This window comes from Grampus griseus (genome assembly GCF_964374135.1).
Source record: "Grampus griseus genome assembly, chromosome: 2".
Taxonomy (NCBI): Eukaryota; Metazoa; Chordata; class Mammalia; order Artiodactyla; family Delphinidae; genus Grampus; species Grampus griseus.
The window spans coordinates 168,389,936-168,415,327 of record NC_139018.1 but is presented as its reverse complement, the minus strand read 5'-3'; the positions used below and the strand labels follow the sequence as shown (position 1 = coordinate 168,415,327).

The 25,392-nt window shown below is 42.8% G+C and overlaps 1 protein-coding gene across 5 annotated transcripts in view; it reads left to right on the top strand.

The window, feature by feature from the left end:
* The window catches only part of SEPHS1 (selenophosphate synthetase 1), a 29,865-nt gene extending 15,285 nt beyond the window's left edge, over positions 1-14,580 (top strand). For all 5 annotated transcript variants that reach the window (XM_082648286.1, XM_082648287.1, XM_082648288.1 and 2 more), the window contains 3 exons: positions 1,118-1,217; positions 10,935-11,147; positions 12,718-14,580. In XM_082648286.1, coding sequence (XP_082504412.1) covers positions 1,118-1,217; positions 10,935-11,147; positions 12,718-12,932 — 528 coding nt within the window. In that variant the 3' untranslated portion in view covers positions 12,933-14,580. The remainder of the gene's footprint in view (positions 1-1,117; positions 1,218-10,934; positions 11,148-12,717) is intronic.
* The last annotated feature ends 10,812 nt before the right edge of the window (positions 14,581-25,392 follow it).

Here is a 25,392-nt window from a genome sequence, read left to right as displayed (position 1 = left end):
GAGCAGAGAAAATCTCTTAAGGAGGCCGCATTCTTTAGTTATTTTTCCCTTCTCATCCAGTGAGGATGGGGAGATTTCCCATCAGGTGTGATCACCTGTGAGTCAGACCATAGGGCTTTTATAGGCCAGTAATCCAGAGGTGCTTTCCAATAAGACTGCCCAGGTGAGGCAGAGGGGGTCCAGGAGGAGGGGCTCTGGGATCCTTCTGTTTGTCCCACCCCCAGCTTGACACTGCCTTTGCTTTTTTTTAACCAGTTTCTTAAAGATGCTCAGAATTGAAAAAAGCAAGTTTCAAAGGCAAAGTAACAGCACAATACCCTTTCATAAAGGTCGGAAGCAACCCAAGAGTATTGTTTGGGCATCTATACGTACGAGGATACTATTTTTTGAAACGCAGGGAAATGACAAGTGTAAAATTCAGAATCATTGTTACCTCTGGGGGAGAGATGGGGGCAGGGGGATAAGGGAGGGACGCAGACATAGACTTAAGTTACTTGTTGGGCAGTAGATGTTGGGTATTACCAAGAAAGGAACAAACGCACGAATGCTGGCTATTAAAATGGACCGTGATGACTGCGTGTCATGAACTCAGCATCGCGATGCCAGATCCTTTAAAACTCAGACTGAGGAGGAAGGGGGAAGACGGCAGTCTTTCAGAGGATGCTTTGTGGTCACCCATGCCGTCCTCGTAGCTGATACAGTTCAAGTTGTTTCCCATTAATTTGTCCCTCAAGAGGACTTGATCCCAGAATTCAGGGAAAGTCAGTAAGAGTATAAATTACATGAAAAATGAAAGCCATCCGCTTACTAGGGGAGATGGAGAAGAGAACCCAAGGACATTCAGAACTGTCTTGCTGGTTTCAAGTTTCTAGTACGCTGCAGTGTTTGACTACAGAGGTGTGGCTGAGGACAGAGAAGGTGCCAGATGATATATCTAACGGCCACTTAAAGCAGTAGTCACGGGGGGAAGAGTTAGAAAACTTAATATTGTGTGCAGAATTAGGGAAGCAGAACGCCCCAGAAGATGGCTAAGGAAAAAATACTCTTTCAGTGGTTAGAAGCAAAGACTGATCACACTTTTCTCTCTTTGCTCCCTCACCTGTGTTCCTATCATTAGCCTGAGAAATGGAATAAAATCAAGCTGGTGGTCACCCAGGAGGATGTGGAGCTGGCGTACCAGGAGGCGATGATGAACATGGCCAGGCTCAACAGGACAGGTGCGGCCAGGGCTCGCCACACAGGGGTTGGCCAGCTTTCTGAGCAGGGCTGGGACGGGAGACACTTAGGGCTTTGTGGGCCACAGACAGTCTCAGTTGCATTGATTTTCTTTTCCCCCCATGACTCTTTTAACACGTTTCTTTAAAAAAAAAAAAACAGAAAACAAAAAACCAGAATACATTCTTAGCTGGAGGAACTGGCCATGGGCCAGGTTGGGCCAGTGACTGCAGAGCCCCCTCTGTCGGTGCCTGGAGCACCGGTGGGACTCCAGCTATGTCGTGTGTTCTTGACAGAAGCGTGGGGTAAATGTGACTCACCTTAGAGGAAGTAAACGGCTGGCCACTGGCCTGAACGTTGCGCTAGGTCAGGTGGTGAGGCCGTGAGCGTTTGTCCCCAGCCACTCCTCTCTGAGGTGTGCGTCTGGAGTTCTCCAGGGCACTGCGCCTGTGCCAGCATCTGTGTCCCCTCTGGCTTAGAATCGCTCACCGTGGGGACAGTGCCAGGCACCGGGGAGAAGCAGAGAAGCATGGATGAAGTCATCAGTTCACTTTATGAATCTGTGAAATGGAGAGCTAAGGTCACATTTTCTCTCTGTTGCTTCAAATTCTACATTCCTGTGATTATGGGCAGCATTGAATTCCTCTGCACCCCAATAAAAACAGAAGAGAAATTTATATAGCATGTTTTCAGAAATACTTGACTGACATTAATTTAAAGTGTTAACCTTGTCATATTTTTAATTCCCAGATTTGTGTATATAAACGAGTAATGACACTCATGCCATAATTTTTTGACATTTCATTTCTAGTTCTAGCTTCTTAATACTGATTAGAAAGTAATAATAACAATAGTGGTTACCATTGATTTGGTAGTTACTATGTACCAGGAACCTGGCATATTTTCTCATTTAATTCTTCTGACAACCTTATCAAGGTAGCTACTATCATTCTCATTTCACAGGGAGGTTAAGTAACTTGCTCAAGGTCACAGCTAATCGATGGGGACCTAGGATTTGAAGCCAGATACGCTTTTAATGCTTTGAAACTACTGCTTATAATGCCTTTAAGTGTTATATTCTATCCTTTTTTTAATGATTTAGTAAGAAATCAAGGCCCTCTCCACAGTCTTTGTGCACAGTAATTGAACCAGTACTTTGTACTATGCTAAGAATCTTAAAAGTAGTTTAAAGTAAAACAGGAAAGTTCAGGAAAGAGCCAGAAGTCATCTTCTGGGAAGCAGCAAGGCTGCCAAGGGACTCACTTGATGCAGTTTAAGCATCTTACAGGTGATTTTTATTAGCGTTCATACCTGTATAGAAAGCACCAGGTATATTTTATAATTAAGAAGGAAGCCCGGGCTTCCCTGGTGGCGCAGTGGTTGGGAGTCCGCCTGCCGATGCAGGGGACACGGGTTCGTGCCCCGGTCCGGGAAGATCCCACATGCCGCGGAGCGGCTGGGCCCGTGAGCCATGGCCGCTAAGCCTGCGCGTCCGGAGCCTGTGCTCCGCAATGGGAGAGACCACAGCAGTGAGAGGCCCGCGTACCGCAAAAAAAAAAAAAGAAGGAAGCCCTTGTTGGGTGTCTTTGAAGTCCTAACCTCTGACCAGCCAGAGGAACCCTTTCTGGAAAAGCATCTGTGTGGGTCGCTCTGTACAGAGGATTTGGAAGCAAACCAGCATTTAGAATGTGAGCTCCAGGAGGGCAGGGAGCTGTCTTTTGTTCACTGCAGTGTCCACAGCACTTAGAAGAGTGAAGGACACACCACAGGGGTCATTAAATCTGGATGGAATGAGTGAACTCTGTGCTAGCCCTTCTTTTTGGTACTTCATGGACATCTTTTGAACAATCCTGTGAATTGGATCCTGTTTTTCCTCCTTTGTCTGAAAAGAAATACATGTAAGGAATACACGCAGCTTCTATTCTCAAACCCAAATCTGTCCAACTTTATAAAGGCCACTGTTTCTCCCACTTGTTCTATCTACATAAGCCTGTGATAGAAATTGGTACAGTTTTATTCTGGAAATATCAGTTTTCTTCCTCATCATTAATTGCATGTTGTATTTAAGGACCTGGGTTTGGGTTGTGTGGAATCCTATTTTGGAACTTTGAAGATACTTGGAAGACGAAGTTCTAGATGAAGTTCAAAAATCTTATCCTAAAAAAAGTCCCTGTTTAGTTACTCAGGGTTCGCTGAGCCAGCAGTCAGAAATCTCATCCCTCCCATTCTACAACTTACCCCAAATGACTCTGAACCCAATATATGGAATACTTAAGCCATGAAGTCTTCAATTATTTAAAAAGAAGAAGAAATTTGACTGTTGAACAGGGGATCTCAAAAGATCTTCTCCGAAACTCTGATTTTAAAGTCACTTTAGAGTGTGAAAAGAGGGCTTCCCTGGTGTTGCAGTGCAGAACCCACCTGCCAGTGCAGGGGACATGGGTTTGAGCCCTGGTCCGGGAAGGTCCCACATGCCGCAGAGCAACTAAGCCCGTGCGCCACAACTACTGAGCCTGAAATCTAGAGCCCACAAACCACAACTATTGAAGCCTGCACACCTACAGCCCGTGCTCCACAACAGGAGAAGCCACTGCAATGAGAAGCCCTCGCACCGCAACAAAGACCCAACGCGACCAAAAATAAATAAGTTAATTAATTAATTTTAAAAAATAAAAAAATAAAATGTGAAAAGAGATTTTTTTCCAACATCTGCCTTTCCCACCTTCTTTATTAAAAATTTTTATTAGATACTAAATTGATACAAAAGTTATTTTATAAAATATGTGCAGGGCTTAAGGAACAGCAGTACAGTACCCATGTGTCTACCATCTCATGTGAGAAAGAGAACCTGGCCTTACAAGCCCCAAGGGGCCCCTCCCACACCCAGCTCGGGGAAAGGGGCAACGCTGTTCTGAATCTAATGTTTATTCTCATGTGTTTTAAACTGTTTTTGCCACATAGCCTTGTCCCCTTGAGCAATAAGTTTTGCATTTTTTGCTTTACTAAATCATCCCTGTGTCATTTTATTTCCTTTTTGCTGTTCTGTACACTGTTCAATATTCCTGTCAATCCCTGGTGTGTGTAGCTGGATTTCATTGTTTTCACCACTGTATAATCTTCCACTCCATGACTGACTGCTGCTGAGAACTTCTGGTGCACATGTGTAGGAAAGAGGGCAGTACTGCCTCGGCTTTTCTAGAAGGTGCTAAATGATTCCCAGAGTGGTGGTATACCACAGTTTTTGAGAGTATGCTACATTTTAAAGATTCTTTAATATGTTTTCTCTTCCTGTTTATTTTCTATAGTTTTTCTACTGTAAAAAAAAAATCATGTTAACTATAGAAATGCTGTCAGAAAATGAAAAAAAGGAGAGAAAAAACATTGTTCATAATCCCACCAGCCAAAAACAGCTTCTGTTAATATTTTTATGTATTTTCCCAGGATTTTTTCCTTTGGTTGGTTGTTGTCTTATTGTTGACGTTGTAAACTAATGGTTAGCGTACATTTTACTTATATTTGGAATTTGCTTTTATTCATTTAATATCACTAAATTCTTTTTTCCATATTATATAATCCTAGTACACATAATGTTTAATGGCCAGATGTTCTACCAGAGTGATACACCATAACTAAATTACTTTTTGCCTACTTTTGAACAATTTATTTTGAGATCAAATTTTTTTATAATTTTTTTTCCTGCATTCCAGGAGTATTTCTTTGGCAATATTCAACATTAAGTTGAATTGTAATTATTTAATTCTGTGTTCTCAGATGTTCTCATCACTTACAACCAAGGCTTTTCATTCGTACTTCTCTTCCTGTGCCGTTCAAAATGTCTAAGGAGGGCTTCCCTGGTGGCGCAGTGGTTGAGAGTCCGCCTGCCGATGCAGGGGACACGGGTTCGTGCCCCGGTCCGGGAAGATCCCACATGCCGCGGAGCGGCTGGGCCCGTGAGCCATGGCCACCGAGCCTGCGCGTCCAGAGCCTGTGCTCCGCAACAAGAGAGGCCACAACAGTGAGAGGCCCGCGTACTGCAAAAAAAAAAGTCTAAGGAGTCTTTTTCCTTTCTTTGGTCCTTCAAATTAAGTAGTTTAACAATAAGAAAGTAATTTGTAATGGATTTATTTTTACCCATGTGGGTTATTAGTTTGTTTATAATTTGAGCATTTAAGATTCCCCATCCTTAAGTTGTAGACATTATTGGTAGGGGTACAGTATGGCAGAACACTATGCAGGAGTGTTTGGTCATATCTAGCAAAATCCTGTGTACATTTATTTTGACCCAGAAGAAGTCCCACTTCTATGCGTCTGTCCCAGAGCTACAGTGGCCAAAGTATGAGATGACATGTGTACAAGGCTATTCATTGAAGCACTGTTTATAACTGCAAAAGAAGGAAACAGTCCAAATGTCCATCACTAGGTGACTGATTGGATTATCTCATCTCTGTGCACAGAGGAATACTATACAGCCATAAAAAGGAACAAGAAAGCTTTATTACTAGGGAGCTATCTCTAGGATATGGCCAGATGAAAAAAGCATGTTCATAAATGAATATGAATTATGTTCATAAATGAATTAATTTGTATGTTCATAAATGTATGTTCATAAATGAATATGAATTAATAATATGTATTTTATACTTTCAAAAAGAAACAATGGAAAAAATAAATCATTAATAAAAATGGTTACATATAAGAGGGAATAGGGAGGAAGCAGACCCTCTCTGAACATGCTTTGTTTTGTAAGTTTGACTTGGAAATACATGTTTTGTATAGTTTTCTATACTTAAAAGTTAAAACAGCATATTTTACAAATCCGAACCAAATTTTTTTTTCTTACATCTTTACTGGAGTATAATTGCTTTACAATGGTGTGTTAGTTTCTGCTTTATAACAAAGTGAATCAGTTATACATATACATATGTTCCGATATATCTTCCCTCTTGCGTCTCCTTCCATCTCATCCTCCCTATCCCACCCCTCTAGGTGGTCACAAAGCACCGAGCTGATCTCCCTGTGCTATGCGGCTGCTTCCCACTAGCTATCTATTTTACGTTTGGTAGTGTATATATGTCCATGCCTCTCTCTCGCTTTGTCCCAGCTTACCCTTCCCCCTCCCCGTATCCTCAAGTCCATTCTCTAGTAGGTCTGTGTCTTTATTCCGGTCTTAGGTTCTTCATGACATTTTTTTTCCCTTAAATTCCATATATATGTGTTAGCACACGGTATTTGACTTTGTCTTTCTGACTTACTTCACTCTGTATGACAGACTCTAGGTCCATCCACCTCATTACAAATAGCTCAGTTTCGTTTCTTTTTATGGCTGAGTAATATTCCATTGTATATATGTGCCACATCTTCTTTATCAGATGGACACTTAGGTTGTTTCCATCTCTGGGCTATTGTAAATAGAACTGCAATGAACATTTTGGTACATGACTCTTCGTGAATTATGGTCTTCTCAGGGTTCTTTGACCCACCTCCTAGAGAAATGGAAATAAAAACAAAAATAAACAAATGGGACCTAATGAAACTCCAAAGCTTTTGCACAGCAAAGGAAACCATAAACAAGACCAAAAGACAACCCTCAGAATGGGAGAAAATATTTGCAAATGAAGCAACTGACAAAGGATTAATCTCCGAAATTTATAAGCAGCTCATGCAGCTCAATAATAACAAACAACCCAATCCAAAAATGGGCAGAAGACCTAAATAGACATTTCTCCAAAGAAGATATACAGAGTGCCAACGAACCAAATTTTTTTAAGGTCGTTCAACATATTTCTAAGTTAGTGGCAAAATCACATGAAGAATTATTTCAAATCACTTTGAGCCTGGTAGTTTCAGGGCACATCCTCAGAACAAAAATCCACAAAAATATTTCATTGTCATCAGTGGGTTTGTGTTTGTGAGAATGTTGGCATAGTAAGATAAAGCAAATAAGTTAATGTAGTTAGGAACAAAGATTTTAAGAATAAGAGAGAAGTAGTAAGATCAAAGAAGCTAAGTGACATCTGTAATCTTTAATTCGAAATGATCAGTGTGAAGTCAAGATTTTCTATAAAAATGTTCATTTCCGTGCCTACTGAAAAGGCCTAGAAGTGGTGATAACCTGCAGGCCTGAAGTCCTAGTGCCCAGATTCTGTTCGGAAAGTTAATGCTCTCCACTAAAAAGGGCCAGGACTCCCTGGGGAAATGGCAGATTCCAGTTTGGGGACAGGAAGTACAGAAGCTAAGCCTGGACTTCCTGTGCCTGAAAGTGGTGGCACTGTCAGCGACTAGTGCGGTCGTGTCACTTCCCGACAGCTTGAAGGGGCTCCCACCCGTCACAGTGGGGGGGGGGTGCAGTTTGAGTATCAAAGACAAGAGTGACCGTATCAAGTATCTAAACAAATGATAATTAAAACTTTTCTGGTCACCTTTGGAAGTTGCTAGGGCACCAACTTGTTCTGAAATAAAAGGAGTCAACCCCTTATTTTACCTGTTTTATATGGAGTGTATTTCAGGGAAACCATATTTTCTAAAAAATTCTTTATAGAGGTCACATCTAATAAACACAGGAAAAATGATGGAATTAACAAAGTTGCCATTTTTGCTGATCCCTTGATTTAATGAACCTCAACAGCAAACATCAGTGGCTGCTAAAACCTTTTGGTGAAAGGTTCTCGTTGAGATATTCCCCACCCCCATGAAGTATTCTTGCCAGCAAAAAATGAACCAGAGTCTCTTGGAGCCTTGGTCCTGAACACCAGTACAGGAAGTCAGGAAGATGGTAGAACATGTCAGCATCGGGGGAGATCACCACATCTATAATGCAGGAGATGCTACAGAAAACAATGGCTCAGTTTCCACGAGTAAATGACGTGGGGGGGAAAGGAGGGGAAACTGTTAAGAAGTTTAAGAGAGAACAATCAAATGTAGTATTAATTTTGTTGGTGTGATAATGATACTGTGGCTGTTAAAAGTTTTTTTATCTTTTAGAGGCACACACGGAAATATTGTATTTATAGGCGAAGTGATATGATTGGGGTTGGCTTTAAAGTTGCCCACGCCCCGGACCCTCCACATCCCCCAGCAAGTGGGCAGGAGTAGATGAGGCCCCAGAAGAAAGGTGGTGATGGTTGAAGCTGGGCATTGTTGGGTACGTGGGAGTTCGTTGTGGGCTGCTACTCTCTCTACTTTGTGTTTCGCTGAAATTTCCGTAGTAAAAATTAGCAACAGTAATTCCCCATACAGGGAAGAAGTGGTAATCAGTACCTCAAAAATTGAATCCCTCTTATTGACTGTAGGTTTCAGTGGGTCCTCTTATCTACTATGGTCCTCAAAGCTTGGGAAGAGCTGAAGTGCAGGTCTTGGCTTTGTTAAATGTCATCGGCTGCCCCACTGCACCAGGTGCGGGTGTGTTAATAGGATGGGCCGTCCTAGTTGCTTATCTAGCAGCATGGACTAGAAGGGTCGATTCTCCTCTCTGCATGTGTCGTTGAGATTGCACCCAAGTAAAAGAGATCTTGGTCTAAAGAGAGGAAATGGACCCCAAAAAGGCATTCACCCCAGAGTACTTCTGTAAACACAGGGCATATTTCATTCCAAAATCAGCCTTTCCGTTACTTTCCCCCCTAAAATGAAATACAGGAGTAATGCAATCCCAACTACAATTCTAGCAAGTTATTTTGTGAGTATCAGCAAACTCATTCTGAAGTTTATATGGAGAAGCAGCGGACCCAGAACAGCCAACACCGTGTTGAAGAAGAGCAGGTTGGAGGACTGACACTTCCCAACTTCAAGACTTCATATAAAGCTGCAGACATCAAGACAGTATGGCGTTAGTGAAAAAGACAGATAGATCAATGGGACAGGATAGAGAGCCCAGAAGTAGGCCCGCATAAGTATAGTTGAACTGCTCTTTGACAAAGAAGCAAAGGTAATTTAATGGAGAAAGGATAATCTTTTCAACAGATGGTGCTGGAAAAACTACACATCCACAGGCAAAAAACGAATCTAGACACAGGTCTTAAACCCTTCATAAAAATTAACTCAAAATGGATTGTAGACCTAAATGTAAAATGCAAGACTGTTAAACTCCTAGAAGATAACTTAGAAGAAAATTTAGGTGACCTTGAATTTGGTGATGACTACTGAGATAACACCAGAAGCACTATCCATAAAAGAAAAAATTGACAAGTTGGACTTGATTAATATAAAAAAACTCGGTGAAAGAGAGAGAGGATGAAAAGACAAGCCACAGACTAGGAGAAAATCTAAATCTTCACAAAACACGTCTGATGAAGGACCGATAATCCAGAATATACAACGAACTCTCAAGACCCAACAGTAAGAAAATCCAATCAAAAACGGGCCAAACATCTGAACAGACACCTCACCAGAGAAGGTACACAGATGGCAAATAATCATATGAAAAGATGCTCCACATCATACGTCACTAGGGAATTACAAATTAAAACAAGGTACTACCCCACGTCTACTAGAATGGCTAAAATCCAGAGCACCAAATGCTGGTGAGTATGTGGAACAATAACAACTCATTGATTGCTGGCGGGGATGCAGAATGGTACAGCCACCTTTGAAGAGAGGTTGGCAGTTTCTTACAAAACTAAATCTACTAGTAAGATCCAGCAGTTGTGCTCCTTGGTGTTTACCCAAATGAACTGAACACTTCTGTCCACCCAAAAACCTGCACATGGATGTCTGTTGCAGTTTTATTTATAATTGCCAAAACTTGGAAGCAACCAACAAGTCCTTCAGTAGGTGGTGAACAGATAAATAAACTGGTCCATCCAGACGGTGGTGTTGTTCAGTGCTAAAAAGAAGTGAGCTATCAAGCCATGAGAAGATACAGAGAAACCTAAAGTACACGTTACTAAAGTGAAAGAAATCAATCCGAAAAGACCAAATATAGTGATTCCAACTCTCTGACGTTCTGGAAAAGGCAAAACTATGGAGACAGTAAAAAGATCCGTGGTTTCCAGGGGTTGGAGGAATGGGTGAAAAGGTGGAACACGGAATTTCTAGGGAAGTGAAAGTACTCTGTATGATACTCTAATGATGGATACACGTGATCATACATTTGCCGACACCCGTAGACTGTACAACATCAAGTGAACCCCAGTGTAAACTGAACTGGAGTTAGTAATGACGTATCAATACTGATTCATCACAGCACCACACTGACGCTGGGTGTCAATGCAGGAGAAATGGGGTTGGGGGGCACCGTACGGCAACTTCCTGCACTTCTGCTCAATTTTCTCTAACCCTAAGACTACTCCAAAAGATAAAGTGTTTTATTGTTTTTAATTAAAAAATAAAAGAGATTAACCTTTTAGACATCATTGAATTTAGACCTAAATTTAGACATTGAATTTAGGTCAGACAGTCTTAAAAGATCTTGTTCTTTGATTTTAGGAGAGTTTAGACAGGTTTACTTTTGTTGAGATAGCATTTCCTCTCTACAGATATTTTAGTTTACTGGGAATTTACTGTTGGTTGAAGCTGCTGTTCTGAGCGGTTCAAACTGAACTAGGAAACCAACTTTCAGAATTTCACTCTAGGTTTTGTTGATTTCACTTCCATCGTATGGTGTTGCCAACCAATTAGGAGTTTTGAGATCAAAGCATATGTAAGATTTTGAGTTGAGGAAGGGTGTTTCCTTGGGGTCTCCATTCACGACACCAGATGATAAAGGCTCCTGTGTCCTCTGGCAGCGGCGGGACTCATGCACACGTTCAACGCCCACGCGGCCACCGACATCACGGGCTTTGGGATCCTGGGCCACGCACAGAACCTGGCCAAGCAGCAGAGGAATGAGGTGTCCTTTGTGATTCACAACCTCCCAGTCCTGGCCAAGATGGCAGCCGTGAGCAAGGCCTGCGGGAACATGTTTGGCCTCATGCACGGGACCTGCCCAGAGACATCAGGTACCAGGGCCGCAGGCCGGGTTGAGGGTTAAGCAGGGAGGTCAGTGGGATGTCCCCGAGGAGGAGGAAGCCAGGTCCAGGAGCTGGACACCCACCCCCCAACCCCACATGAGGTTTTGGCTGCAAGGGTTCTCAGCCCCCTGCAGCGTCTCCTGCCGTCCTGCCTGTGATGAGCAGTGTCATTTTCAGTCCAGTGTTTGTGTGTTTGGTGATGGAATGGGAGGGAAGGAGGGCGGATATGGGGAAAATAGGTCATTCAGTTTCCATTGACAACTCAGCATTTTAAATAACCCATGTATCCGTAGGTTACATTGAAGAGGCTGTATTTTTTCCTTGCAAAAATAAGTCTAAAATTGCTGTTTTGAGATGAAATAGTATACTATGTCTCCAAAGTACCTTTTTTTTTTTTTGTCCCGTTTTTTTCTCTCTTCTTTTTACCTGGATCTCTGTTTCATCTTTTCAGTCCCCCACCCCACCTCACCCCTCTTTTCTCCCCCTAGTTTCTTTTACTTCTTATTTTATTTTTTCTATAACTCAGTAGTTTCCCTACCCTGGTAAAACAGTTGAATCACCTGGGCATTAAGAAAAATACCCATGCCTAGACTGGACCCCTAGGAAACCTAATTAAGTCAGTCTGGGGTGGGCCTGGTCGTGAGAAGTTCTGACCCCCAGAGGCCAAGACCACAAAGCCCCAACCACGCACCAGCCCTTTAGGGGGGCCTGGGGTCTCTGGTGGGCCTCTCATGGCAGTGGAGAGGATCCTGCCACTTCCTGGCCTCGAAATAGATACGAAATCCATTTCCTAGAAGTAAGCTCCAGGAGGGCAACTGAACTGCTAGTAGAACAGCTCCTGCCGCCTGGAGGGCATGGAATCAGTTGGAACAAACTAACGAATATTCCCAACTAATGCAACCTGTCTCTATTCAAATATGAGAAGTTTCTCCTTTTTTGTGAAAGTGTAGTATATACTTTTGCCTGATTTGTGTTTCTTCTACTTACAAATGTATGAAATATTCTAGCCTAGCTACTCAAGTACCAATGAAGATTTCTTTTCATATATCTTATATTTTTTCCATTTTGAAGATAATGACAGAACCAGTGACAGAACCCAGATACTTTGGGGCACGCACACTTTCTTCCTGACCTTAATTTTTAAATTTAAAAAGTATATATATACCAAAAGCCTTTTTTTTTGTAAAATGAGGACTCCATGTAGAGAATCAAATAGAAAAGGAGTTCTCTTTTGTTTTTAAATAATCCTTTCAGCGCAGCCTGGAAAAGATAGCCTCCACGTATATCACTGAGCCTCAGACACCTCACTGCTACCTCCACAGCGTCAGACGATTCTCAGGTGGGGCGTTTTCATGATTTAAGTTCTGTCGTGTGTGTTCTGAAATACAGTAGGAGCTGACCAAGGAGCTGCATAATGACTCTGCAGTGTGGAAGAGGTGAAGGCAGTGCAGCCGGCTTCTTCGTAGAATGTAGCTCAGTGCAGACATTTTCTAGAGGGATGGTGGCAGGGGAACTGCAGTTAACGGTCATCCTTTTCTCTTCTTTTCCCCTTTGCCAGGAGGCCTTCTAATCTGTTTACCGCGTGAGCAGGCAGCTCGGTTCTGCGCAGAGATAAAGTCCCCCAAATACGGGGAAGGCCACCAAGCGTGGATTATTGGGATCGTGGAGAAGGGTAACCGCACGGCCAGGATCATCGACAAACCCCGGATCATCGAGGTCGCGCCACAGGTGGCCACCCAGAATGTGAACCCCACACCTGGTGCCACCTCTTAATCTAGGCCGAGGCAGCTGTGTGGTTTTGTTTTTAAATAGCTCTATTTCCTTTATCATCGTTTCAATTAAAGACTATAAACAACAATGAAAAAAATCTCATTGTGTCTACACATCTGGTGACCTTAGGTCGATTTGTGAGTGGATGCAATTAATCAAATAAAATCCATTGCCTTTTTTTCCCGTTACATTAACTGAAGATGCACCTAATCTTGAGGCAGCTTCTGAGTTGAGAATTATATTGTTATCCAATACTGTTGATTCATTTTGAATCTTTAGACACTTATCTCTTGCCGAGTAGGCTCTTTTTAAAGGTGCTTTCACGTAGCACAGACATTACCCATTGTAGTGTCAAATAGCAGTTTGTGTCTTTTCATTTTGTGTATATTTATCATTATCGGTCTGACCCTTTTTGAAGTGTCTGGAATGGTATTCTGGAAAGACAGAATTGGTGAGTGAGTGACAAAATGGTATCCCAGTAGCGAGAGGGTTGCATGAGTCCTTTGAGTCTTCTAATTCCATAGCATCTCTTTGACCCAAGAGTGCATTCAGTTAAACAGGCAAGTGCTTAACTCTGCATGGGAAGCACTTTGAAGACAAAAAAGAAATGTTACTTCTTTTATTTGTAGCCTTCCTAATACTTACAGTAATATTAACTGTTTTCTTTATCGATAGCAAAAAAGGACACTTTCTGCAATGTAATTAGATGTTCGATAGCGCAGCAAGGAATTGCCCTCCGAAAGGGGGTTCGTGTATAATACTCATTTACAAGTCAACATATAATTAGCTACACAAATAATTTTTAAATATAATCAAAAATAAAGACTGTTCTGTGGATAGCAGTGTTTAATACATTTTATATTTTGTATGGTGATTTCAGGCCTTTTGATTTCTTAAAATCAGCAGCTATTTAGCCTGATCCTTAGCATTATTTTGTCCTTTGCGCCAGTACTTTTCCGTGCACGCTTCCTGTGATCTGTGTGGAAACGCGTATCGCCAGCTGTGCAGCTCGGACTTCCAACTTGTTATTCAAATAAATATTTAATTTTTGTTATTGCTCTTGTATAATCAGATGCCCCTTTTAGTATTATTTTAGAAGCATCGGGAGGGTTTTGGCTAAAATACAGTTTATTGGGGGAAAACTAGATTTTAGTTTTATAAAACTTTTAAGTCTTTCACGGGACCTATATTTTCTTGAGGTAAATTTTGTAGTTCTAGAACAAATAGGCAATCTAAAAAGGTGTTTATCGGTGTTAACTTAAAAACAGAGGCTTCCGTATACTTTCCCCTATGGAATGAGTAGGAGGGGGCTCCTGTCCTCAAGCACAAGTGCACTGATGCCTCACGCGTCTGCGCTGGAAGCTTCTGAGCACTTCCTGCGTGCAGGCGCCGAAGCCGAGAGAACAGCCAGACTTCTTGCCAAAGGAAACCACCACCTGGGAGGCGAAGCCCTGGAAGAGGCTCCACCCTGGACGCGTCCTTCTTCAGGGGCCAAAGCGCAGCCTCTTCGCACGTGTTACTGGAACTCAAGCCATAAGTTCGGTGCGCGGGACCGAGGGGCTGCCGCAGAACTGAAATTAATTGGACGTTTTATAGGAATTGAAACCCATGTTGGTCCTCAAAAGCTACAAGCAGGTGGTCTGCAAAATAAAATGTGTTGGAAACCTGAGTAAGAGAAACATACTGTTGAGCTTTTTTTCTTTCTTTCTTTAAATACAGGCGTGATGGCTAAATCTGAACTCCTTTCAATGTTGATCATGTCTTGAATGCTGATGGTTTCCTTGGTGGCAGGTCTGCTGAGAGGAAGTGAGCCAGTTGAATGATGCACTTGAGGAAGTCATCTTCGCGAAGATTCATGTTTATAAGGAAAATGCTGGGTACTTAGAAGTCCGTGTAATCGAGTTGGAAGAATGGGGCTTTAAAGGGGTGTTTCTTAGAGAGCGAGTCCACGTCACACCTGCATCAGAATCACCTGGGGATGCTTGTCCCAGTCAAACTGTTGGGCCCACCGTAGGCCAACAGCATCAGAATTTGGGGGGTGGGGGGGTGGGACCAGGGAAGCCTGCTTAAGTGAGCGCCCTGTGTGGCTAGGCACACTCGTTGCAGAGGCACCGAGGGAGGGAGAGACCTTGCTTTTTACCACAAGCTTTTCCGGGAATTTTCAAGTCTTGACCAGTCTGTTTATTGACATCTGGGTCCAACAAAACAAAGAAAAACCCCCCAAGTTATCTTGCACGTTCTTTGAAGAATCGAGTGATTGTCACTGAATATTTGAGTTCTTGGCAAAATCTATGGAGACTGTTTTAAAATTCGGTGAACAGTTAATAAATAGGCAATTATTTGACTTTCTGGTAGCACTTTGAAACTCCACACTGAGGCATGTTCATCTTGGTATAGAGATTTACTGCCTTTCAACCCTATGATGTTTTGGCATCCAAAGATACAGTCTGTTAGAATGCACGGCATTGGTGAGGACAGCCTACAGAGCCTGGACCCTGGGGAGCTCAGTAATTCTTTCAGGAGATGAGTCATTTGCCAGTGAGTATCAAAGCTGGGTCTGTTAATTGCACAGGCTGTGTTGAAGGATTTATTGTGATTCAGTCCAGGAAAAGAAACAAATACTGTGTTAAGCAATATGTACTTTGGGGCTCAGTATTTTTAAATAACTTAGTATATTGTAGTTTCCAAATTCTACATGCCTTATGATGTAGTTTCCAAATTCTGCATGCCTTAGTATATTGTAGTTTCCAAATTCTGCATGCCTTCCAAATTCTGCATGCCTTCGTATATTGTAGTTTCCAAATTCTGCATGCCTTATGTAGTTTCCAAATTCTGCATGCCTTATGTAGTTTCCAAATTCTGCATGCCTTCGTATATTGTAGTTTACAAATTCTGCATGCCTTATAAATGCGAGTGTTTCAAAATCATTCTGATTGTAGACGTATAAGCCAGCAGTTTCTGGCCTGAATTTAGCATTACCCTTGAAAGAGTTAATCTGAATTCTAAATTTTACAGTGTTATTCTGTAAAGAAAGAGCAGAATAGCTATACTAGACTATTCTTAATTTTTAGAATAAAGCAAGCATAGATATTGATGCTTCAGAAACTTAACTGTCGTGTGCGCACGTGTGTGTGTGTGTGGGTGTATATCTCCCTGAGCTGCTCATTTCCACACCAACTCACCCTTTCCCTCTTAGGGAATGGCTGTGTAGACAATATAATTTACTTTGAACGGTAATTTGTACCTTTTCTCTTTAAAGATCCACAGTGAACCATGCAATTATTAAACATGCCAGGGCCCACCAGGAAAACCCACAAAGCCCTAGTCTTAAAAGTGGAGCATCAGAATGTCATTTTGCCTCTGGTTTAGTCTCCGTGTCTTGAAAGACTGGGAGTCGGTGGACTGTCTGGCCTTCATCCAGTGAAACCATCAGTAAGATGGGGAGTTCACAGGTGTCTAGACACGTTCAAGAATTGCCGGGGGGACTTCTCTGACGGTCCAGTGGCTAAGACTCCACGCTTCCACTGCAGGGGACACGGGCTTGATCCCTGGTCAGGGAACTAAGATCCCTCAAGCCATGCAGCACGGCCAAAAAAAAAAAAAAAAAAAAAAAAAGGTAAAAAAATTACAAATAATAAGTTACAAAAGTAAGTGGCCATGGCCACCTTATGCCAGGGAAATCGGTCTAGTAAGTCTACCTACATTAAGAAGTTTTGGGGTGGTGCTTCAAGTCCAGGGAACATTTATTTCTTTTCCCCAGCTTTTTATTTTGAAAATAATTAAACATGGAAGAGTTGAAGAAATAGAATTGGACTCTCCTAGAAACGTGAAGTTGTTGACATTTTACCACAGTCGCTTTCTCTCCATGTATAACACAAGCAGGCACACATTCGTACATATATACACAGGCTGGCTCGGTGGTGACCAAGCCACTCACATAGGTAGACTGCAGACACGGTGACGCTAAGGGGCAGGTGAAGGACGTCACACCGCTGTCCTCGGCTGGGCAGACTGCCTTGCCTCCGGCCATAGTGTTTTCATGGCAGTGTTTATATTTTAAGGGAAGAATGAAAGAGAATTTCCAGAGTCTGAAATAATGGAGGTGAACAAAACTAAGAGAAATGCCAAACGGGTAATGGAGATTTTTAAAAATTGGCATTAAGTAGATATATTGTTGTGCAACATGTTTCTTTTCACTTAATATACCCTGGACCTAATTTCTTATCATGTTTAATGACAGAACTATCCCCGATCACTTCAACCCTCATGTAGTATCCACTTGTATGGCTGTAGGATACTCAGGCATTGAAACAGAAATATTGAAGGTGTTTCTAATTGTCTCCAGTTCACTCACCTTCAGTTTTGTTGAACACTAATCCTTGAAATGCTGCAAACCTAAATGTTCACTCCTGTTCGAGGCGACAAGTGTTGGCTCAAACACAGTACCTAAGTTCCGTTCCAGGAGCACATTCGTAAGTCCAATTTGTTCATAAGTCCGACAAAGTTAGCCTTGGTACCCAACTAACACAATCAGCTATATAGTACTGTACTGTAATAGGTTTAGAATAGTCTCATACAAATAATACATAAAAAAACAAACAGGCTTCCCAGGTGGCGCAGTGGTTGAGAGTCCGTCTGCCGATGCAGGGGACACGGGTTCGTGCCCCGGTCCGGGAGGATCCCACATGCCGCGGAGCGGCTGGGCCCGTGGGCCATGGCTGCTGAGCCTGCGCGTCCGGAGACTGTGCTCCGCAATGGGAGAGGCCACAACAGTGATAGGCCCGCGTACCGCAAAAAAAAAAAAATAAAGAAAATATTTTTAATCTTACAGTACAGTACCTTGAAAAGCCCAGTAGTACAGTACAACAGCTGGCATCCAGGGGCTGGCATCGAGTGAACTGGCAAGAAGAGTTACTGACTGGAGGAGGGAGAGGAGGTGGGCGACGGTAGAGCTGAAGGATCGTCAGCGATAGGAGACAGAGGGCCAGCTGCAACTTCACGCACGCCTGACGTGGATGGCACAGGTTCTGGTTCCTTGCTGAATTCAAGTCTACCTACCCTCTTGAAAAACGATCCAGGGATGTCTGGGTAGTAGCTCTTTTTTTCTCATCAGAGATGACACGGTAGCACTGGACTGCATTCTGAACGGCTGCTGCAGCCTTCGTCTACCAGTCTACGTTCAGGTCCCGTGCCTCAGAAACTCACAGTGCCTCCTCAAATACAGAAAATCCCCTTGCCGTCTCCTGCGTCGTGAATCTCTTCAGTTTTTCCGTTTACTTCTTCCTCTCGTCTCTCCTCGTCCTTTCTCTGGAGGCAGATTCCATCAGATCTTCATTAGTAAGCTCGTGTTGCACAGCAAGGAGTTCAATGAGGTTGTCCTCTCGCAGATCTAGCTTGAAATAAAGATACTGTACTACTGTACTCTACGCAGTACTGTAAAGTACACAAAAGCGCAACCACTTGTAGAGGATGCGCTCACATGACAGCGTATGCCGGACACGTGAACTAACTCACGTGACTGGACACGAAAACGCACGTTCTCATCTGGGAAAGTTCGACACTTGAAGGTTCGTACGTAGGGCACTCACTGAAAATCAATTAACAAGCATTGCTTACGCGGCCCTGCCCAGTAGGGCCGGCTGGGAGGAAGATTTCTTCATCACTCACTGCTGAGCCCTGGGCACCTGGCAAGCCTGGGCCTACAGGTACCCTGTGGCATAGTCTGCTCTTCTGACGTGCAAGGATAAACCAGCAGGTTATAAGTGGTATTTTAGAGAAACAGCCAATCCCCAAATACTTGAATTGTAAAACGGCAGAGAAATTCTGGACTTGACACATCTTCTAAGGATCTTTCCCTCCCCTGGTTTATAGTGTTTCCCTCTGACCCACCAGCTCCCAGGGTCTCTGGTACCAGCTTCTCTCCCTGTCCCCTGTCCCCTCTGGCTGCATGTACTCCCCGTGGAGAAATGCCTTGTACAGATCCTGAAGCCCTTGCCAGGTGCTTACTGTCTTCCTCTTTAACTAGACTGTGAACCCTCTGCTAACGTGAATGCTGACCCGCATCCCTCTCTATTTCCCCCTGTACTTTGCAGACAGCCCTGCACAAATTCGGTACCCAAGAAGTGTGTGAAGTTGTGTTGGTTGATTTATCTTCATTTCATGTTGGACAATTTACCCTAGACCTCTTGACATTTTTCAATCCTAACAGTTCCATAAAGGGATAATTTTATCCTTTCCTTTTCTGCTGAATTTGTACATATATAGCCTTTAGTTTCTAGCTCCTCCTGAAAGATTAAAAACCTCTCTGCACCACACGTTTTCTCAACTCTTCAGACTTGTTTTAATTATGGCTGACACCAGAAATGGGCTTGGAGAAAATAAACTTGCATCTCTTTGTCTGGAAATGATTTATAGGAGGTTTGTATTATGACTTCAACACACAGCTTAATTATATTTGTGCCCTTAGAAATATCTTTATGCTGTTTTACTTAAATTATTTTCATAAGAGAAGACCATGATCTTTATGGGACAGATGCAGAAATTATAAGTCAGAGCTAAAGGAATGGAAATGAGTGCTGTGTGTGTGTGCGTGTGCGTGTGTGATTTTTTTTTTCTTGTTTCCTTCCTCCCTACCCTACCTTCACCACAAAAACGCCAGAAATCAGTGGTTCTCAATGGGATGGGAATGAGGGTAGTGATATGTCAAAGTCACCTGGAGAGATTCTTCCTTGGGTTTAGGGCTCACCCAGGATAAGCTCACGGCTACATCCTTAATCACATCTGTGTGGACAAAAAAATGTCACCTTCCATATCAGGAAACAAAGGATGTTGTGGCCATCCTCCAGCAGTCACTGCAGCCGCCCCAGACTGTGCCCTGAGGGGACTCAGGGTGGAGAAAACACGGGATACCAGCCCTAGATAGTTAGGGTGCACATCAGAGGAATGATTTCAAGGAGCCCAGACTCTTGCATCTTCCCATACAAAAGAAAAGTGCTAAATTCATTAACTTGGGCCAGCTCGTTTTTCTGTAACTAATGGTAGTCTTTTGACGTTCCAACTACCTGGGTTTGGTTTTGGTTTGGTTTTGGTTTTCTTTTGGCAAAAACTTCTCTATATCCTGGCCCCTCCTCCTTTACAGTCGCTCAGACCTCTCTGAGAGGCTCTCTCTCTCCTGGGCTTATGGCCAGCAAGTCCGCCGAATAAAACATAATTCTCCTATGTATTTTCGTTTCAGTCGACATCTGCAAAGACCCTTTTTCCAAACAAGGTCACAATGACCCTTTCCAGGGGTTAGGACATGGACAGATCTTCTGGAGGGGCCTCCGCTGTGAGGGAAGGTCAGAAATTCTGTTCTGAGATGTCTGTTCGAAGCTCTAGTGACGACGTGAAGTAGGCAGTTGGATACACAGGGTTTGGAATTTATTGGAGAGTCCAGGCCAGAGATATAAATTTAGGGATCACCAGTTTACAGAAGGAACTTAACATCATGAGGCCGGAGATTACCGAGGGAACTAGAGTTTATAGAAGACAGATGTCAAAGTGTTAAGCAACCATTGACCGAAACCACCCGCCTGGGCCAGGCACGATGATAACCGCTGGCCTGAGCTGTCTCACATCACGAGGTCCCGATAAAGAACATGGTGCTGCCGCTGAAAACTAACCGGGAGAATTCGGAAGGGGCCACAAGGAGGGAGGAGACCCCAGCCCATACTATGTCTTGTAAAACTAACCCAGAAGCATTCGAGAGGCGCCACAAGGAGGGAGGAGACCCCAGCCCATAGTATGTCTTGTAAAACTAACCCAGAAGCATTCGGGAGGGGCCACAAGGAGGGAGGAGACCCCAGCCCATACTATGTCTTGTAAAACTAACCCAGAAGCATTCGGGAGGGGCCACAAGGCGGGAGGAGACCCCAGCCCATAGTATGTCTTGTAAAACTAACCCAGAAGCATTCGGGAGGGGCCACAAGGAGGGAGGAGGCCCCAGCCCATAGTATGTCTTGTAAAACTAACCCAGAAGCATTCGAGAGGCGCCACAAGGAGGGAGGAGACCCCAGCCCATAGTATGTCTTATAAAACTAACCCAGAAGCATTCGGGTGGGGAAAAAGGAGGAGGGGGGAGACAATATGTCCCGCTAACCTCCCACAAACCCTCGCGCTAGAATCTTGGCTAAGAGCTGCGCAAGCCACCAGAAGGGCCCTGAGGCAGACGACGGGTTAAGCAAGATGATTGGCCAGAGACAACTGGGAAACTAACCCCATCACCATAAAATCCGAGACTGCGAGCCACGTGGCAGAGCAGTGCTCCTGGGTTCCCTCACCCTCCTGCTCTCCGCCCGGGCGCCCCTTCCCAGCAAGGTCTCTTGCTTTGTCAGCACGTGTGTCTCCTCGGGCAGTTCATTTCCGAGTGTTAGACAAAAGCCCACTCTCGGGCCCTGGAAGGGGTCCCCCTTCCTGCAACAAAAGGACTGAATGGGGAGCCCAGGGAATGAGGAAGAACCAGCAGAGGAGGCTGAGAAAGAGCAGGAAGTGGCCCCTTCAGTGTTTCACTGGGTCCGAAGCTGCTCAGGCGTCCGGTAAGTTTCGAAAGGAGAATTGACCATTGGATGCTCAACGAGCTCGCGATTACTGGTGAACCTGACAAGAGCAGTGTCAGTGAAATGATGAGGCTGAAAGATTGACTGGCTTCCAAAGAAAATGAGATGAGAAAAATTGAAGACAGTGAATTTATACAATTTTCTCAAGCTTTGCTGCAAAAAGATAGAGAAGTGTGAGTGACAGCTGGAAGGAGAGGTGAGGCCAACGGGAGCTTTTATAAAATAGGGGGGAAAAGAGGATGTTGTATGCTGATGGGGGAAGGACCCAACAAGATGGAGAAGGAGAGGAGGAGAAACATCAAGACAAGGGATGCACAAGGGGAGGGCTGGCTTTTGCTGGGAGCACTGAACGGTCCTTCAACAGCAGAGCTGCAGGTAGATGGCAAGTGTGCTGGCTTCTGGTGTGTTTTTTTTTGGCTTGCGGATTCCCCGACCAGGGATTGAACCCCGGCCGCAGCAGTGAAAGGCCGGAATCCTAGGCCACCAGGGAACTCCTTAAGTGCACTTTAAAGCTCACTTACTCAGCCCTAAAAAAGAACTAAATAATGCCATTTGCAGCAGCACGGATGGAGAATTAGAGATCATCATACTAAGGGAAGTAAGACAGAGAAAGACAAATATCATATGATATCACTCACATGGGGAATCTAATTTTAAAAAATGATACAAATGAACTTATTTTCAAAACAGAAACAGACTTACAGATATCGAAAACAAGCTTCTGGTTACCAAGGGGGAGGGATAAATCAGGAACTTGGGATTAACATATATACACTACTGTATATAAGATAGATAACCAACAAGGGCCTACTGTATAGCACAAGGAACTCTACTCATTATTCTGTGATAACCTATATGAGAAAAGAATCTGAAAAAGAATGAATATATGTATATATATAACTGAATCACTTTGTTGTACACCTGAAACTAACATAACATTGCAAATCAACTATACTCCAATAAAATAAAATAAAAAAAAAACAACTCGCTACCAAATAACGTGGCCTATAGTCATATCTATTTTTCTCAAAAGGAAATGGCATTTTTCAATCTGGAATTGATTACATTTTCTCATTCATATAATGAAGTTTTCTTAGTGTGCACAACACTTGAACAATTTAATCCAAGGTTTTCCTAGGTCCTAATTTTTTTTTTATAAATTTATTCATTTTATTTATTTATTTTTGGCTGTGTTGGGTCTTTGTTGCTGTGCGCAGGCTTTCTCTAGTTGTGGCGAGTGGGGGCTACTCTCCCTTGCGTGGGCTTCTCATTGCCGTGGCTTTTCTTGTTGCGGAGCACGGGCTCTAGGCGTGCAGCCTTCAGTAGTTGTGGCACACGGGCTTAGTTGCTCCGCAGCATGTGCAATCTTCCTAGGCCAGGGCTCGAACCCGTGTCCCCTGCATTGGCAGGCGGATTCTTAACCACTGCGCCACCAGGGAATTCCCCTAATTTCTCTTAGCTGCTCAAATATATGGCTATTATCTAAAAAATCATTTCCTTAAACATCTTACACATTGGGAAAAACTATTCCTTAGATGATTTTGAAAACTGTTATGTTTCAACATTTGTCTTCAAGATTACTTTCAATATTTGGGTAAACCAAGTACATTGCTTGAAGGGGGGAAAATAAATATTTTATTTAATAAGAAATGAATAAATATCAAACGCTGAAGAAGAAATCGTCACTCCTGTGATAATGTTCACATTCCATTAATGTTTTGTTTCAATGGTTGTAAACTGTTTTTATTTTAATAACACAATTACTAAAGATGCTTACGTACGGAATTTCCAAATGATCCAAATTACCTTTTTTTTTTTTTTTTTTTTCCGGCCTTGCTGCACAGCTTGTGGGATCTCAGTTCCCCGACCAGGGACTGAATGTGGGCCACGACAGAGAAAGCACGGAGTCCTAACCACTAGATCACCAGGGAACTCCCCAAATTGCTATTTTAAAAAACTAGTAACGTTAAAGATAAAACAAAGCAAAACAAGAAACTAGTAACATTTGCCTCTTTACCTAAAGGACAATTTATTGTTTTAATTCCCAATGGAATCTTAGATGGAAAATTTAAACCCAGCACTGCCTCTAATTTTAAAAAGGCAGATAACAACTGGAAGTACTCAGGGATTTCCTCATCCCTTCTAACAGTCATAAACTTACACACAACCATTGTGTAAATGGCTGGTGGTAGAGAGGGCAGGGATTTTCACACACTTGTAAAATGAGGATATTTTAGGGTAACATTAAAAATACAGGTGTAGATAACTTCATTTCATTCCGATTTCTCATTGGTCAGGAAAGCCAAGGCTTCTCTCAAGTCCTGTAAGGATAAATGTCTTAATCTTTAAATAATTCGGGCAGAAGATCTAAATAGACACTTCCCCAAAGAAGACATACAGATGGCCAACATGCACATGAAAAGATGCTCGTCATCACTAATTATGAGAGAAATGCAAATCAAAACTACAATCACCTCACACCACTCAGAACAGCCATCGTCAAAAAGTCTACAAATAATAAATGCTGGAGAGGGTGTGGAGAAAAGGGAACCCTCCTGCACTGTTGGTGGGAATGTAAATTGGTGCAGCCTCTATGGAAAACAGTATGGAGGTTCCTTAACAAACTAAAAATAGAGTTGCCATATGACCCAGCAATCCCACTCCTGGGCATATATCCGGAGGAAACCATAATTCGAAAAGATACTTGTACCCCAATGTTCATAGCAGCACTATTTACAATAGCCAAGACATGAAAGCAACCTAAATGTCCATCAACAGATAAATGGATAAAGAAGCTGTGGTATATATATACAATGGACTATTACTCAGCCATAAAAAAGAAGGAAATAATGCCATTTGCAGCAACATGGATGGACCCAGAGATTATCATACTAAATCAGACGGAGAAAAACAAATATATGATATCACATGTGGAATCTAAAATATGATACAAATGAACTTATCTACAAAACAGAAAGAGTCACAGACACAGAAAACAACCTTATGGTTGCTAAAGGGGGAGAGGGGATAAATTATGAGTATGGGATTAACAGACAGACACTACTATATTTAAAATAGACAACAAGGACCTACTGTATAGCAGAAGGAACTATACTCAAAATCTTGTAATAACTTATAATGGAAAAGAATCTGAAAAAGACTATATATACATATATATGCATGTATAACTGAATCACTTTGCTGCACACCTGAAACTAACACAATATTGTAAATCAACTACAGTTCAATTAAAAAAAAAAATTCAGGTAGAGGTAGACTGAATTGACATATTTACTTTTTTTGCCTCCTCCCAGCAGTCTCCACTTTTCACCACGCGAGGGCAGTAAGGAGATACCTATTTGACCATTCCCGTTCCGTCGGGGTTTTTCTCAGAAAGTTTCAGAAAGATGCAGATTTTCTTTCGTGTACCTATCAAAGGCCAGATACTTCGTTTCAAACTATGATAAACACAAGTATATCTCCTGGAAACCCTTAAAGATCCAGTCGACAAGTTCAGGGTCAGGTTCCAGCCACGGGATGAGAAGTTTGAGGGGAATGAGGTTAAGAGCTAATAAGGGAAGGCCCAGGGCCCTCCTGTTAAGTAAAAGAATCTGGGAGTGTGGGTAAGGAGGAATCATGGAAAGAGAATAAAGAATCCAGAGGTGGAAGCCCAAAGACAGTCCTTTCTCCTTTCTGCCTTGGAGAAAACAGGCAGCAGCTTACAGTAATTCTGAGTCCTGCTTCTCTCCTTGACCAAGGCAGTTTCACCACATTGTATCAAGGCATCATCAAGAAATCAAAACATGTTTACGAGGTGAGACGTTCTGAAAGTAACTCTTTAAGATAAAGAAACAATTTAAAAATGAGAG